Source organism: Prunus mume, linkage group LG1 (assembly GCF_029339155.1).
Source record: "Prunus mume cultivar Tortuosa linkage group LG1, ASM2933915v1, whole genome shotgun sequence".
NCBI lineage: Eukaryota > Viridiplantae > Streptophyta > Magnoliopsida > Rosales > Rosaceae > Prunus > Prunus mume.
The window spans coordinates 29,818,260-29,831,162 of NC_142698.1; the positions used below are offsets into that span (position 1 = coordinate 29,818,260).

A 12,903-nucleotide genomic window follows, 5' to 3' on the forward strand; every position below is an offset into this window, starting at 1 on the left:
AAATACTGTATTTATTGTAATACCGATAGTGTGATCTGTGATGATGTACTACTTTCCGCGTAACGGTTACTTTCCTTGTAATACCAACTATACCCTCGGTCACAGATTCTATAAATACCGCCATACTCTCACCTTCCTCGCTCACACTCTCTCATTTCTCACGATCGCTACATTCGCTACCTTTCACTGCCATTCTCTACAAGTTTTGATCAGTCGCTAATTAATCGCACTGACTACATTGCTAATCTCTCTGTTACTCAATTAATTTCCACTCGAAATTGATTTATTGATTTATGGCTCTTCCTAAATCAAACCCTAGGGTTTCAGCGTCCATGAAGATGAAAAGGGTCTCTGATGCTATGAAGCCTCAGAAAACTGCCATGGCCAAGAGAGGCTCCACTCTGAAGAATAAGGCCGGCCGACTCTCGAAGCTGTGCGATATTGCCGTTTACATGATCGCTCTTGGTGCCGACGGCGAGATCAACGATTGGCCGGAAAACCAACAAGATTTGAAATCAGTTCTACTCAAGTACAAGAATCTGAAGAGGGGTTTCAAAGATCAAATTGAAAGGGTCTGTTCTCTGTCGAAAAGGGTTTCTTGGAATTTGTTGATGATGGAGAAAATCGGGATTTGGGTATTCAAGATAATTGCTTGGGGGCCAAGTTGGAGTCTTTGAATGAGAGGATCGGAGCTGTGACGATGAAGATGATGATGATGAGGGATGACGGTAAGCGCAGTTTCATGGACTTGTACAAGAATATCATGGAACCAGATGCAGCAGATCAACAACAACAATCATCTCTAAATCTTAATTTGAATCTTCATCCAACTGATCTCGTCATACCCACACCCAAACCCAATTTAATTGGTGAGATTAATTTAAATCTTGATCCAGGTGATCTCGTCATACCCACACCCAAACCCAATTTAATTGGTCAGATTAATTTGAATCTTGATCCAGGTAATGTCGTCATACCCACACCCAAACCCAATTTAATTGGTCAATTTCAGCAAGATTATCTTTCATCAATTCATGAGCCAACTGTGGATGTAAATGATTATCTCAGTTTGGTATTGGGTAATGATGATCATAATGATGTTGGTTTAATGGAAGATTATCTGCAACTTTATGATCTTGAATTGCCAGAAGAACCACAAGAGCAGCTGCAGCCGCAACCACCTTATGTGCCAAGTGTGGAAATTAGTGATGATGATATGAAGTTGCTATTGAGTGATTGTGAGATTGGTTTGATGGAAGATGATATGCAGTTTTGTGATAATCTTGATGATTATGAGCCAACTGTGGATACTATTTATGATTTTCTCAGTTGGGTATTGGGTGATGAAGATCAAATTGATAATGGTATAATGGAAGATGATCTGCACCCTCAGAGTACTAATCATAATGGCGTCTCCAGTACGGAGGGTTTGAAAATTGATGGGCCTGATGTTGTTAATGTTGGGCCAAGTATGTCTATTACTGATGATGACATTTGGTTGCTGTTGACTGATTGTGCGATTGGTTTGATGCAAGAAGATGATGACAATGACTTGAGTGATTTTTTGGCGCCTCTTGAAACCATGTTGCAGAGTTAAATCTTAATTTCTAGTCTACCACAACATCAGCCTCATTCAGAGTTAAATCTTAATTTCTAGTCTTCTGTAAATTTATGTTTTCCGGTAGCTTAGGTCAAAATCTGTTTTTTTTCTGTTTGGTTGATTGGATGGCAATCTCAGTATCAATCCTTATCAACCAAAATCTAATGTATATTATGCAATAGTTTGGCACTTAATGAAGACCAGATTATAGAATTCAAGTACTGTTTGTATATTCTGCAATAGTTTGGCACTCAAGTGATAATGAAGAGCATAACCAGTATTTTCAAATTAATAGGGAAAAAGCTGTCCTGAAGATCACTACTATGCTAATTTTACCCTCAACAATCTATTTGACTTCCTGAAGGTCACTCAGCTCAGCTGCAGAGTGAAGTAGTTTATCTCTTTTGGAAGTTAAGGAACTTGATACCATAGGCAAAGACAAAGAAGAAGAGAAGGACCCAACCTATATGAGCGAAGAACACAGGTCTTAAAAAGTCATGTTCATAACCTAGATTTTCCTTAAGGTATAGATCCACTCTCTGTGGTCCTTGAGGAGTATCAATAACGGTCTTAATGTCACCAAATTGAGATGCAAAGATGCCATAGATTGTCCAAGCAATTGGAGATCCCCAGTAGTACCACCTCCACCACACTGGGATTAGCTGCAAAATTAAGCATAAATTGTTATTATGGTTGCAATGATAAATTAAGACGACTCCTCGAACTGTGTTCCTTAGAAATTTGAACATCTGTTTAACATTCTCAGACAAGAAAATAAGAAGAATGACTGAGTTTCAAATGACATACCGGCCTGGAAATGAGGAAACCAGAGAACAAGTTCCAGAAGCTTGTGAAGAAAGATAAAACAATTGCAGCAATTTGATGGTTAGGAGTTAGTGCAATCATCATCATTCCGTTCATTGAGAAGTAGGAAAAGCACATGAATATGAAGTAGTAGAAGTACAAAAACTTGTCTAGCTTCCAAGTGTACCCAATCATAGAATACAGAATACATGTGTACATAAAGGTTTGGATTGCAACGTAAATTGTCTCAATAGCCACCTATAACACCAAAAGATGCATCAATAATGAGATTTTAATGATATGAAAAATGAACGCAAAACCAAGTATAATTTCCACCTATTCTTACCTGTGCAAATGCATAAGGCAACTCTGAATACATTCCCGCTGCTCTTTCACGGTAGAAAACTGTTCTCTCAATTGAAATCACGGATTGCACAGCAGAAGCATTGCTAGCTCCAAGGAAAAGAACAGCAGCATAGGTAGCTCCCAAAAGATTGATCAGGTCTTGTTGTTTATGTCTGTTTACAAGATAAAATCAGTATAAGTAATTGAACAAAACATGCAACTTAAATCGTATAATCACAAATTAAAAGGAAGATATTAACAAAAGATGTTGCTCATAATGAAGTTCTTAAACTTACAGTGAGTCTCCTTTGCTCCAGAAGATTACACCAAAGATTATGCCAATGATAGCCGTAATGAAAAACCTAATGGCATTGTATCGCGAGTTTCTCCAGTATGACCAGTGTTGTTTCCAAAAGCAAGCCTTGCATTGAACTATGAAGCTTTGAGAAAACTGGGTGGGAAAGTGAAGGTCACTGGAGCCAGGTAGTGGAATGCTTAGTTCCTTGATAAGTTCCTCATTTCTCCTGAACAATTGAAAATAATTGTTGAAGAATTTTTGTGCATACAAAGAAGGGTTTGTGGGAAAAAGAAAATAGAAATCAATTGAATACAATACATCTTGCTTACCTGTAGAGCTCAGAGTTTGCATATACTTCTGCAAAGTCAATGTTATTTTGAGCCTCAACTGCAGCAGAGCTGACGTCTAACATCCAGGTAGCAGGATTGTAGCCTTCTTTGATCTTGGGAACTCCAGGGATAGCCTGCAAGAGGATTTAGATATTATTCAAACTTTGCAACTCTAAAACTCATGGGTCCAAGGATAATATTTCTTGCTGGATAAGATCATAGAATTGCATTGAGATGGAGGATTCAATCATTAATATATTCAACAATATGCACCAGAGTCTAAATGCGTCGTTAGGAGATAGAGTAAGTTAGGTCTAACCTAAGAAAATTTAGGGAAAAAAGGCTAACCAAATTTAGTTCCAGTATAATCTGTTTGGATATAATTTAATAGGAACTGAACATACAAGGTAAAGTATAAACTTACCTCAAAATATTCAACAAGCTCATGAGACTGATGACCAAGAGGTCCAGCAAAAATCACCTGCCCTCCTCTTTTCATTAAGAAAAGCTGCAAGGAAAAAAAAAATCATAAATATGGTACATGAAATGACAACGTTACAAAATTCAATAAATTGTATTAGTTGTTCCTACCTCATCAAAAGCTTCAAAAATGTCAATACTCGGTTGGTGAATTGTGCATGCAACAGTTCGTCCTGTATCGACAGTGTTTCTTACAGCACGCATAACAATAGCGGCTGCTCTAGCATCAAGACCTGATGTTGGCTCATCCATAAAGATGATGGATGGATTTGCAACCAACTCTACAGCAATAGTGAGCCTCTTTCTCTGCTCAGTTGAAAGTCCATCAACTCCTGGCAGTCCAACTAAAGAATTCCTCAACGGATTAAGCTCGACCAAATCCATAACCTCATCAACAAACATCTAAAGAACAGAAGAAGAAAATCAGAGTCAGCTACCTCATCCATCTCATCCCGTTCTTATATGGAGCAATATGATTGTCAGTTCAGTGACATGTAGTCAGAAACTAAATGTTGGAACAGCTAAATATTGAGGTTGTTAAATAAAAAAACATGCCTTTCGTTTATCCTTCGTAGCATTCCTCGCAAGACGCAGCCAGGCCGAGTATACGAGAGATTCATAAACAGTAACATATGGTGAATGAATGTCATTCTGTTCACAGTAACCGCTGACCCGAGTAAATGTGGCTTGGTTCTTTGGGTATCCAGAGATACTAATACTTCCTTCAATGTACCCGCCAGTCTTTCTTCCAGCTAAGACATCCATCAAGGTGGTTTTTCCAGCACCACTAACACCAACCAATGCAGTCAGAATACCCGGCCTAAATGCACCACTAACATCTCGAAGTAGTTGCAGTCGAGTCTCTTCAATCCCTTCGCTCTTCATTTCCTGAAAAGCACACAAATGTTACTACCAAGAATCATATTTGACACAAGACAGTGTTTGTCATCAATAAATCCAGCTCATAGTTTCTTAGACATAAATTCATGTCAACAGTTAATCGAAAGTAACTATTGTGAAAGATGAAGTAAAACTAAAATTTTAAGCCTTTGAAGCCTGTTCCACTTTATAATTCTAGTTAGCTTTTCTTTTGATAAGTTCTCATATAAACTCTAGAAATATAAAGCTCAGTGGAGAAAAAAGAAAAAGCGAGTTACCACAGGCATGTCCACATAGTAATTGACATGGTTGAAAGCAAGTGAAAGGGGCTGGAAGGGCATAACCATTCCTCGTTTGGCTTGACTGCTTGCATCATTAACATTTGAACTAGTACTTCCTTGAGCATTTCGAACTTGCATATCAATACCTGCAATTGTTCATCATATATGAGACGAGAAAATTATTTATGTAGTTAATCTGCTACTCCAGATGTAAGGTTTCTGCAGTAAAATTTGTACTACGATCCCAATGTGATGACACAAAAGAAATATGCAAGTTGAGACTAGAATTTGCAGCTAGCAAAGGCTGAAGTAATTCTTTATCAGACATATAAAATGCATCCCATCTTGCAGAAACAGTGAAACCATCCAAGTTAAGATCCACAAGATATATAATATTTCAACCTTCTGAATTGGACAATTGCTGTTTCCTTTTTGCTTCAGAATCATCATTCTCGATCAGAGTTTTGGTTTCGCCAAGAGCTAAAATTGAGTTAGAAAAAGAAAAAGAAAAAGAAAAAGAAAAAATCAATGCTTCAATCCATATTACCATAAAAATAGCCCAATGAAAATAAATAAATTAATTGTTTACTTACGGTTTAAGAAGGTGAGTGATGCAATGAAAAGAACATTAAAAAGAATTGAGAACCCGAAGAGTGCCCCAACACAAATCCAGTACCAATATTCCTCAGTATACAGGCCTCTTTCCCTGAGAATGGTCTTTCCGACAGTGGGCATACGGGAGTTATTCAAAGGAGTGCTCCATCTTTCGTCAAGAAATTCATTGATAGCAATTGCATTTTGTCCATACATCATAGGTGAAACATAGTATCCCCATATCATCCATGGCTCAATGTCATCTGCACACCAAAAGGAGAATATGTTGAACATTTCTAAACATATGAAAAAATTGATCTAACAACAGTAGCTTACTTTGAAACAAAATACTTTGACAGTAAACAGGGAAGGATTCTAACCTTTAGCAACAATGAAACCTCCTAGAAGAAAAACCAACAGCAGTGTAAAGGAACCAATTATGCCCGAAAGAACCTCACTTCTACCAAGGGCAGCAATGAAACGGAAGAGGGAGACTGCCATCTGATGTATACCAAAGAAAGCCAAGAACTGTTTGAAGAACCTGATAATATTGGACACATGTCAGATAGAAGAACCACCACTAAATTGTTTCGTTTTTCGTCATTTATTTAGCATCACAAAGCTAAAACTTGTGACGACAATGTGAGAATAAATTACAACTTACCTACTAGGAGCAGGTGCAAATCCTATGGTGTAATATGTTATGGCTATCCATAAAAAAGATTCCATCAGCGAAATGGGAATTCTGGTTATCCAAATGGGCAAGCCAAAGGCCCACCCAGGATAGAACAAGGCATCCCTCTGCTTAAAGAACACAGGAAGCCGGAAAACTGTCATTGAAAGCTCTGCCACTCCATTAAACATGACGTTGTTGAGACTGAAAAATAGTGCTCCCCAAAACCTTGCCGAATCCACTTGTTCCCCGTATTTCATTGTTGTCCTTAAGAATACCGTGAAAGCAATTGTTGCCATAATTGTTATCTGGGTAGTTTTGAATATGTATACAAAAGAGTTACGCTGCATCAGCAGCAATTCTCTTGCAAAGCATGCCTTGAAGAGTTCCATATTCGATATTCCATACTTTTCCTTCACCAAGGCAGCAGGATGGGCTGCTCTTTTATCATATGGAACTCTTAGGTCTTCCAAAAGTCGTTGGCCAACATGAAATGATTTGAAAGCCTGTACAAAGTCAGGCACTGAGACATATCTGTATGATTGGTTCTTCTTATACCAGTATTGTTCTTGGTCCTTCTTTGAGGTCACTTCTTGCAAGAAATCTGCAACACCTTTCCTTTCAGGGCATCTGAACCCCATATATTCGAAGAATTCAAGCACATTCTCACGTGGACCTTGGTACACAATCTGACCCTCAGAAAGAAGGATAATGTCATCAAAAAGATCATACGTCTCCGGTGCAGGCTGCAAGAGAGAGATGACCATTGTCACATCCAGATTATGAACCATCTGCCTCATGAACTTGACAATTTGAAAGGTTGTGGAACTATCCAGCCCTGTTGATATTTCATCCATGAAAAAAGCTTTCGCTGGTCCAACCAACATTTCACCTGCATTCAGACCAACTACCACCAGTTATAATCGTTGCAGAAAATGTTTGCACATCAATAATCATTCCAATTATTAGTCTAGTAAAATATATTTAAGCTTAAAACTACATATGCAGAAATATCATGGTCAATATATTGCACATTCATATTCAGAGACAGATTGGAAAGCATAGAGTAACATACCGGTAGTTACACGTTTCTTTTGTCCACCAGATATACCCCTTCTCATACCATCACCCACTATTATATCAGCACAGATGTCTAATCCAAGTATCTGTCATAAGAAAAAATTTTGTTAGGTTTGTAGAATAAGAGAGCAATGATATAATATTGTGATTGGATCAACAGACCTTAAGAACATAATCAGTGATCAAACTAGTTTCCTTGCCCGACATAGATGTGGCTTTCATGAATGCATCGATTTCGGGATCTGGTTTGACACCTGAATCTTTCTCTCGTCTAGAAATCTCTACTAGCATATCATACCTTGTTCCAACTCCCAGGCAACGTGCAGAGAAATCCAACGTTTCACGAACTGTCATCACACCATAATGAAGATCATGCTGGCTAATATAAGCAGAGGTTCTCTGAGGCACAAATTCGTTGAATTCATGGCCACAGTAGGTCACTTTCCCAGTTACCTGTTTATAACCCCAACTTGTCAATACATATGAAAAGCCCCTACACATGTATGCACACTAATACTGATAAAGGTAAGGAGACAGAGAGGATTGCAAACCCTTATATCCCTATCCAGTTTGCCAGCAAGTGCTTTTAGCAGTGTTGTTTTTCCTGAAGACGGAGGTCCAAGAAGCAGTGTCATCCTGAAAAGAAAACAAACAATCTCATGGTTGGAGTTCAGAAACAAGCCTACTTCACAGAGTAGCATACCAATAAAATAGTTTCCATCTTCTTGTCAGAGAAACATGAGCATACCTTAACGGTTTAACAATACCGCTCACATCATGAAGTATCTTGACAACTCTTTTCTTTGACGGTGAGAGTCCAATCAATCCCATCAGTCCCTATTCACAGGTATAGAAATTTAGAAATCTAGGAATTCACTAGCGGAACGCTAGATCAAGAAATAAGGTTCGGCATTAAAAAAATGTTGAAACAATACCTCTAGTTGGTTCAAGGTGGAATTTAGAAGAGTTGGAAGTGCTCTGGTGCCAACATATGCATCTCCCTCTATTGATATATTCTGGAATCTAACCTCAACCTTTGGAATGTCAATACCAACCCTGTCTCCCAAGCAACATAATTTTTTTTTTATAAGGTAATCCAAAACAAACATGTCAATACCAACCCTGTTTCCTATAGCCTCAAACAAAAATAAAAAATAAAAATTCTGATTCAAAATCCCAACTCATTTTTTTCCCCACAACTTCCACGAAACCTGAACTTTTCAAGGGAGGCAATTCAAACCTGTCATTTCTGGCCCGGAGCCTCTTCAAGAACCTCTCATTGTCATCCTCAACAACCTTAAGTATGCTCTCCATCAACTGTTTCTTGTCATGATCCCCAAGGTGTGCAACATCAACTTCTTCAGCTACAACCCTCCCATTGCTCATATATTGTCTGAGCATCCCCCTTTTCATCCTATCATACGTTGGCAACCGCTCTATGGCGGCCCACTTTAGCTCCTCCTCCTCATTCACCGTCTGCTGCCTGCTGCTCTGCTGGAACACATCCTGTGTGTTCCACATTTCTCTAACACTGGTAGAACGCCAGCTCCTCCGGCTGCTAGTCTGCCTAGCTAAGTCATCTCCCACCAAAGCCGCGGCCATTTTGATGGCCCGAAACCAATCAAATAGTTACTCTCAACTCAAAATTTCAGATGATGGGTTGGAATAGTATAACCAAATTGAGTTCACCTATTGCTTGGGAAGTGATTGAACTCAATACTCTGGGAAGTGATATATTCCAAGAGTATGCTTTTCTTTCGTCTTCTCAAAATTCTTCACACTTAGATCATTATTATCTGGTGAAGAATGAGAACATGCAAGGAAGAAACTACATTTGTGAGGAGCTTTGGGTGAGAATTTACTTCGTGTTAACTGTCTTGATGAAAAATTGAAGTGGTAGCGTTGGTATAGGAACGGGGCCACAGTGGGCCACGGGGTCAAACGACCCTATGCATTGCATATAAATAAATTTGGAGGTTCACTTGAACTGACTGTGCGACTTCATGAGAAGCCCTCCGCCTGTTTGATATTAAGAGGTGTTTTTTCTAGTAAAATTCTTGATAGAAGATATTTATCTTGGAGAGCTAGATTTCGGATACCTATTGGAGTTGTTTATTAAATTATATGGAATTGGGTTAGGAGTAGTTTTAATTACTAAAATGTTCTCATTGTTGAGTTAAAGTAGATGACAAATTTGGAAATTTTAAAATTTATAATGGGTAAAAAAGATGAATGCCTAATGGATTAATTCTCCATGAATTAGAATACCATCTCTCACTCAAGAATTGATTACCTCCAAAATCAGGAATTCAATTCGTAATTTTGTGTGAGCCCACTGACTTTTTAATTCCTTAATGTGAAGTAAACGCACAAATTCTCCACAGTTGAAATTCAATTTCTGATGAGAATTCAAATTCATAATTAGTAAATACACCATCAAAACTTTCCTTTCTGCCATAAGGGCCCAGTTTCTTCTTCTTCCTATTGGTCCTTTAGCAGGAGCCAAACATCTTTTAACAAATTTAAATTAGGTTAATTGTTTTATTAGTCCTTGAACTTAGACTTGATTTGCATTTGAGTCCCTCAATTTCCAAAATAGTTCCCGTGGTCCTTCAACTTCAGTTTCGTTGGGATAAATGGTCATGTCGTTAATTTTGTTAACTTTGCTATTAAATGCAGGGGCAAAATGGTATTTTTGTATTAAATTGATTAAAATATGAATAAAAAAATTAAAATTAAACTCTCTCTCTCTCTCTCTCTCTCTCTCCTCCCCTCTATCTCGATTTCTACTCTCCCAAAAATTTAATTTTCTTTAATTTTTGTTGGTTTTTTATTTGCTAAAAATATGATTTTTTATTCTTTTTTTAATTTTAATATAAAAAATACTATTTTGCCTCTACATTTAACAGAAAAAGTTAACAAAATTGACGGCATAACCATTTGTTCTAAAAAAAGTGAAGTTAAAGGACCATGGAGAACGATTTTAAAAATTGAGGGACTCAAATACAAATCAGGTCTAAGTTTAGGGACTAATAAAACTATTAACCCTTTAAATTATGGACTGAATATTTTTTTGGGAGATTCACTATTATACCCAGTATAGGAGCCTAAATTATAAAAAAAAAACTTGTATGAAATGGACTTTAGAAACACAACCGAAGCCCATTTACAACATAACAAAAGATTTTTAACTTCTTTTAAATTACAAAATTGTCATTGATTTCTTAAAACAAACCCAACCCCAAAACCTTATAAAAAAAAAGCCCAAAATACTCAATAGGGAATCAAAGTAATTTAATAATCAAAATTAAATTCAATAGGTCAAGCTGTCATTTTTTGGGTATGTTTATAAGATTTAAATGATGTTGGGTTTATTTATAGTTTTAGTGCTAAAAGTGGATATATGACTAAATATCTCTATTTTTTTAGTATTAAAACTTTGATGCTTTTAGTCCGAATATCTGTCGCTTATACCAAAAAAGGATGGGGGGAGTGGACCTTTTAATCATGTTGAAGATTTTATGAAAACCGTCCACTAGTACTATTGCATTCTTGTATACTAGCCCCTTGGCACATGTTCACGCATGTGCCAATTGGTTTTCTTTTTTTATTTTTATTTTATTTTTAAAATTAAGAAAAGATAACATAGGTTGTTATGTTCTATAAAAGTAGGACCTATTATCTAATTTTGTTTTTAATTTTAATTTTTTTAATATTAAAAATGTGAATTTACCATATTATTCTTATTTAATTAATAATTTAAATTCTTAATGTTTGCATTAACCAAAGGCATTTTCTGGTATTTTAAATGTTTCACCATTCTCTGTCTTTTACTTTATATATATAGATATTGTAAATTAAGGATGATAATTTTTCCTAGGTGGCTTGAGAAGCCTGGCACGAATTTAGTGGGTTTGAGGTACTATATTTGACATGAATCTACGTATGAGACCCATTTTTAACCAAAAAAGGAGAAGTAAATCATGAATAAAAATGACTTAGAAAATGACTCATTACTCTTATTTCTCAATATCTATAAGGTGGGTTAGTTGAGTTGGTAAGGATTGTTCTCTTCGCTATCAAAGCCTAGGTTCAAGTTTTGTTGCCGACAATCTCTCTTGGTAGATAATTTGTAAAAACCAAAAAAGGGGCTATGACCCCCTCTATAAGTTCTCAAAGAGGCTTTGGTATGCTCTGATCTTGGGATGGTGTAGCCTCTCTTCCCCCCAAATTTTCGTTCACAAAAAAAAAAAAAAAAAAGCTATAGTATGATTATTTCCGTTACACCAAAACAAAAAACAAAAAACTATAGTACGAATATTTCAGTTACACAAAAAAAAAGGAAATTGTTTTTTTTTTTGTTGTTGAAGTTTTTAGTTCTAAAAATATGTATGTTAGTCTATATATAACATGAATAATTAACTTGTTAGGTTAGTTATTGACAAGATTAAAAAGTTGAGTTATACTTAAATAATTTTCAACATGAACATGAAATGACATGACGTAAATGCGATATGCTAACTCAAATTGTCACCTCTAATATGATTGTGATGAAGGACTAAAATATCAATAATATCGACGAAATGTCGAGGATAGTATTGTTTTTCCAAGTAAAGAATATTTTGGAACATATCCATACACATATCGTATAAATATTGATAATATCAAAAAATATCAATGTCGATAATTTCTCTCACACTTCAGCAACATTTGGCCAAAATATCACTATAATATCGATAATATTGAGATGATGAAGACAATGACAAATTTGAAGAGTTATTTACTCTAACACCCCCTAAGGTTTCTTGTGTTTTCACATAAAACAAATACATATTAAATGCACAACAACAAAAAGATATTATCAAAATGAAAATATGTTCAACAACAAAATTGAAAGTATACCTATTTCAATATGTATTTTTATTGCTACATTGCAACTAAATTAATAAATAATTAAACTTTTTTTGGACTTTATTAAATTAATACATACTGGGTTTTATTTAAGACAAACAAAATATGTAGGTTTGATTTTTATTTTTCCACCCAAAAACATCATTGGGCACCTTAGTCATTAACTTGGTTCTGCCCATGGGTGTATATAATCTTCTTTCATTAATGACTACATATTTTCTACACTCCTACTATTTGTTAGCTCGCTCTATAATCAACTTAAATCAGCTAAATCTATCATGCAATGCATTTCTTCCATTTTTTTGTGACAAGGTAATAGATAATTGACTAAATAAAGATCCTCCAAAGTTTCAAGGAAAATTTGAAATTTTTCTTACAATTTCCGTGCTTTAAAATCAATTTTTATTGATATCGATAATTTTCCGATATTTCCATCAAAATTTCGTTTTTTAGACCGCCAATATTTCCAAAATCATTGATATTTTAGACCTTGACTATAACTAGTTAATCCTTAATTTGCCTCAAATTCCCTTGGGCGGTCGTGTATGTTACCTATAATTTCTAAAAGATTTTCATGAACCGGATACTATAAATTAGGATGCGACTAAATGTGGGGTGTTACTATCATC

The 12,903-nt window shown here is 36.0% G+C and overlaps 1 protein-coding gene and 1 pseudogene across 1 annotated transcript; one reads left to right on the forward strand and one right to left on the reverse strand.

Annotated features, from left to right (window-relative positions):
• The first annotated feature begins 156 nt into the window (after positions 1 to 156).
• Positions 157 to 1,597, forward strand: LOC103326831 (uncharacterized; annotated as a pseudogene).
• Positions 1,598 to 1,858: 261 nt separating this feature from the next.
• LOC103326846 (pleiotropic drug resistance protein 2-like) lies at positions 1,859 to 9,215 on the reverse strand. The gene is made up of 19 exons (XM_089055171.1): positions 8,604 to 9,215; positions 8,299 to 8,419; positions 8,112 to 8,200; positions 7,915 to 7,999; positions 7,526 to 7,816; positions 7,359 to 7,449; positions 6,275 to 7,175; positions 5,991 to 6,151; positions 5,610 to 5,873; positions 5,419 to 5,496; positions 5,014 to 5,162; positions 4,412 to 4,744; positions 3,968 to 4,258; positions 3,801 to 3,884; positions 3,377 to 3,510; positions 3,046 to 3,273; positions 2,751 to 2,922; positions 2,408 to 2,662; positions 1,859 to 2,262 (listed from the first exon to the last, which is right to left on the reverse strand). The coding sequence occupies exons 1-19, from the start codon at positions 8,963 to 8,965 to the stop codon at positions 1,996 to 1,998; spliced, it is 4,356 nt and encodes a 1,451-aa protein (XP_088911297.1). The 5' UTR covers positions 8,966 to 9,215; the 3' UTR covers positions 1,859 to 1,995.
• Between the last annotated feature and the right edge of the window lie 3,688 nt (positions 9,216 to 12,903).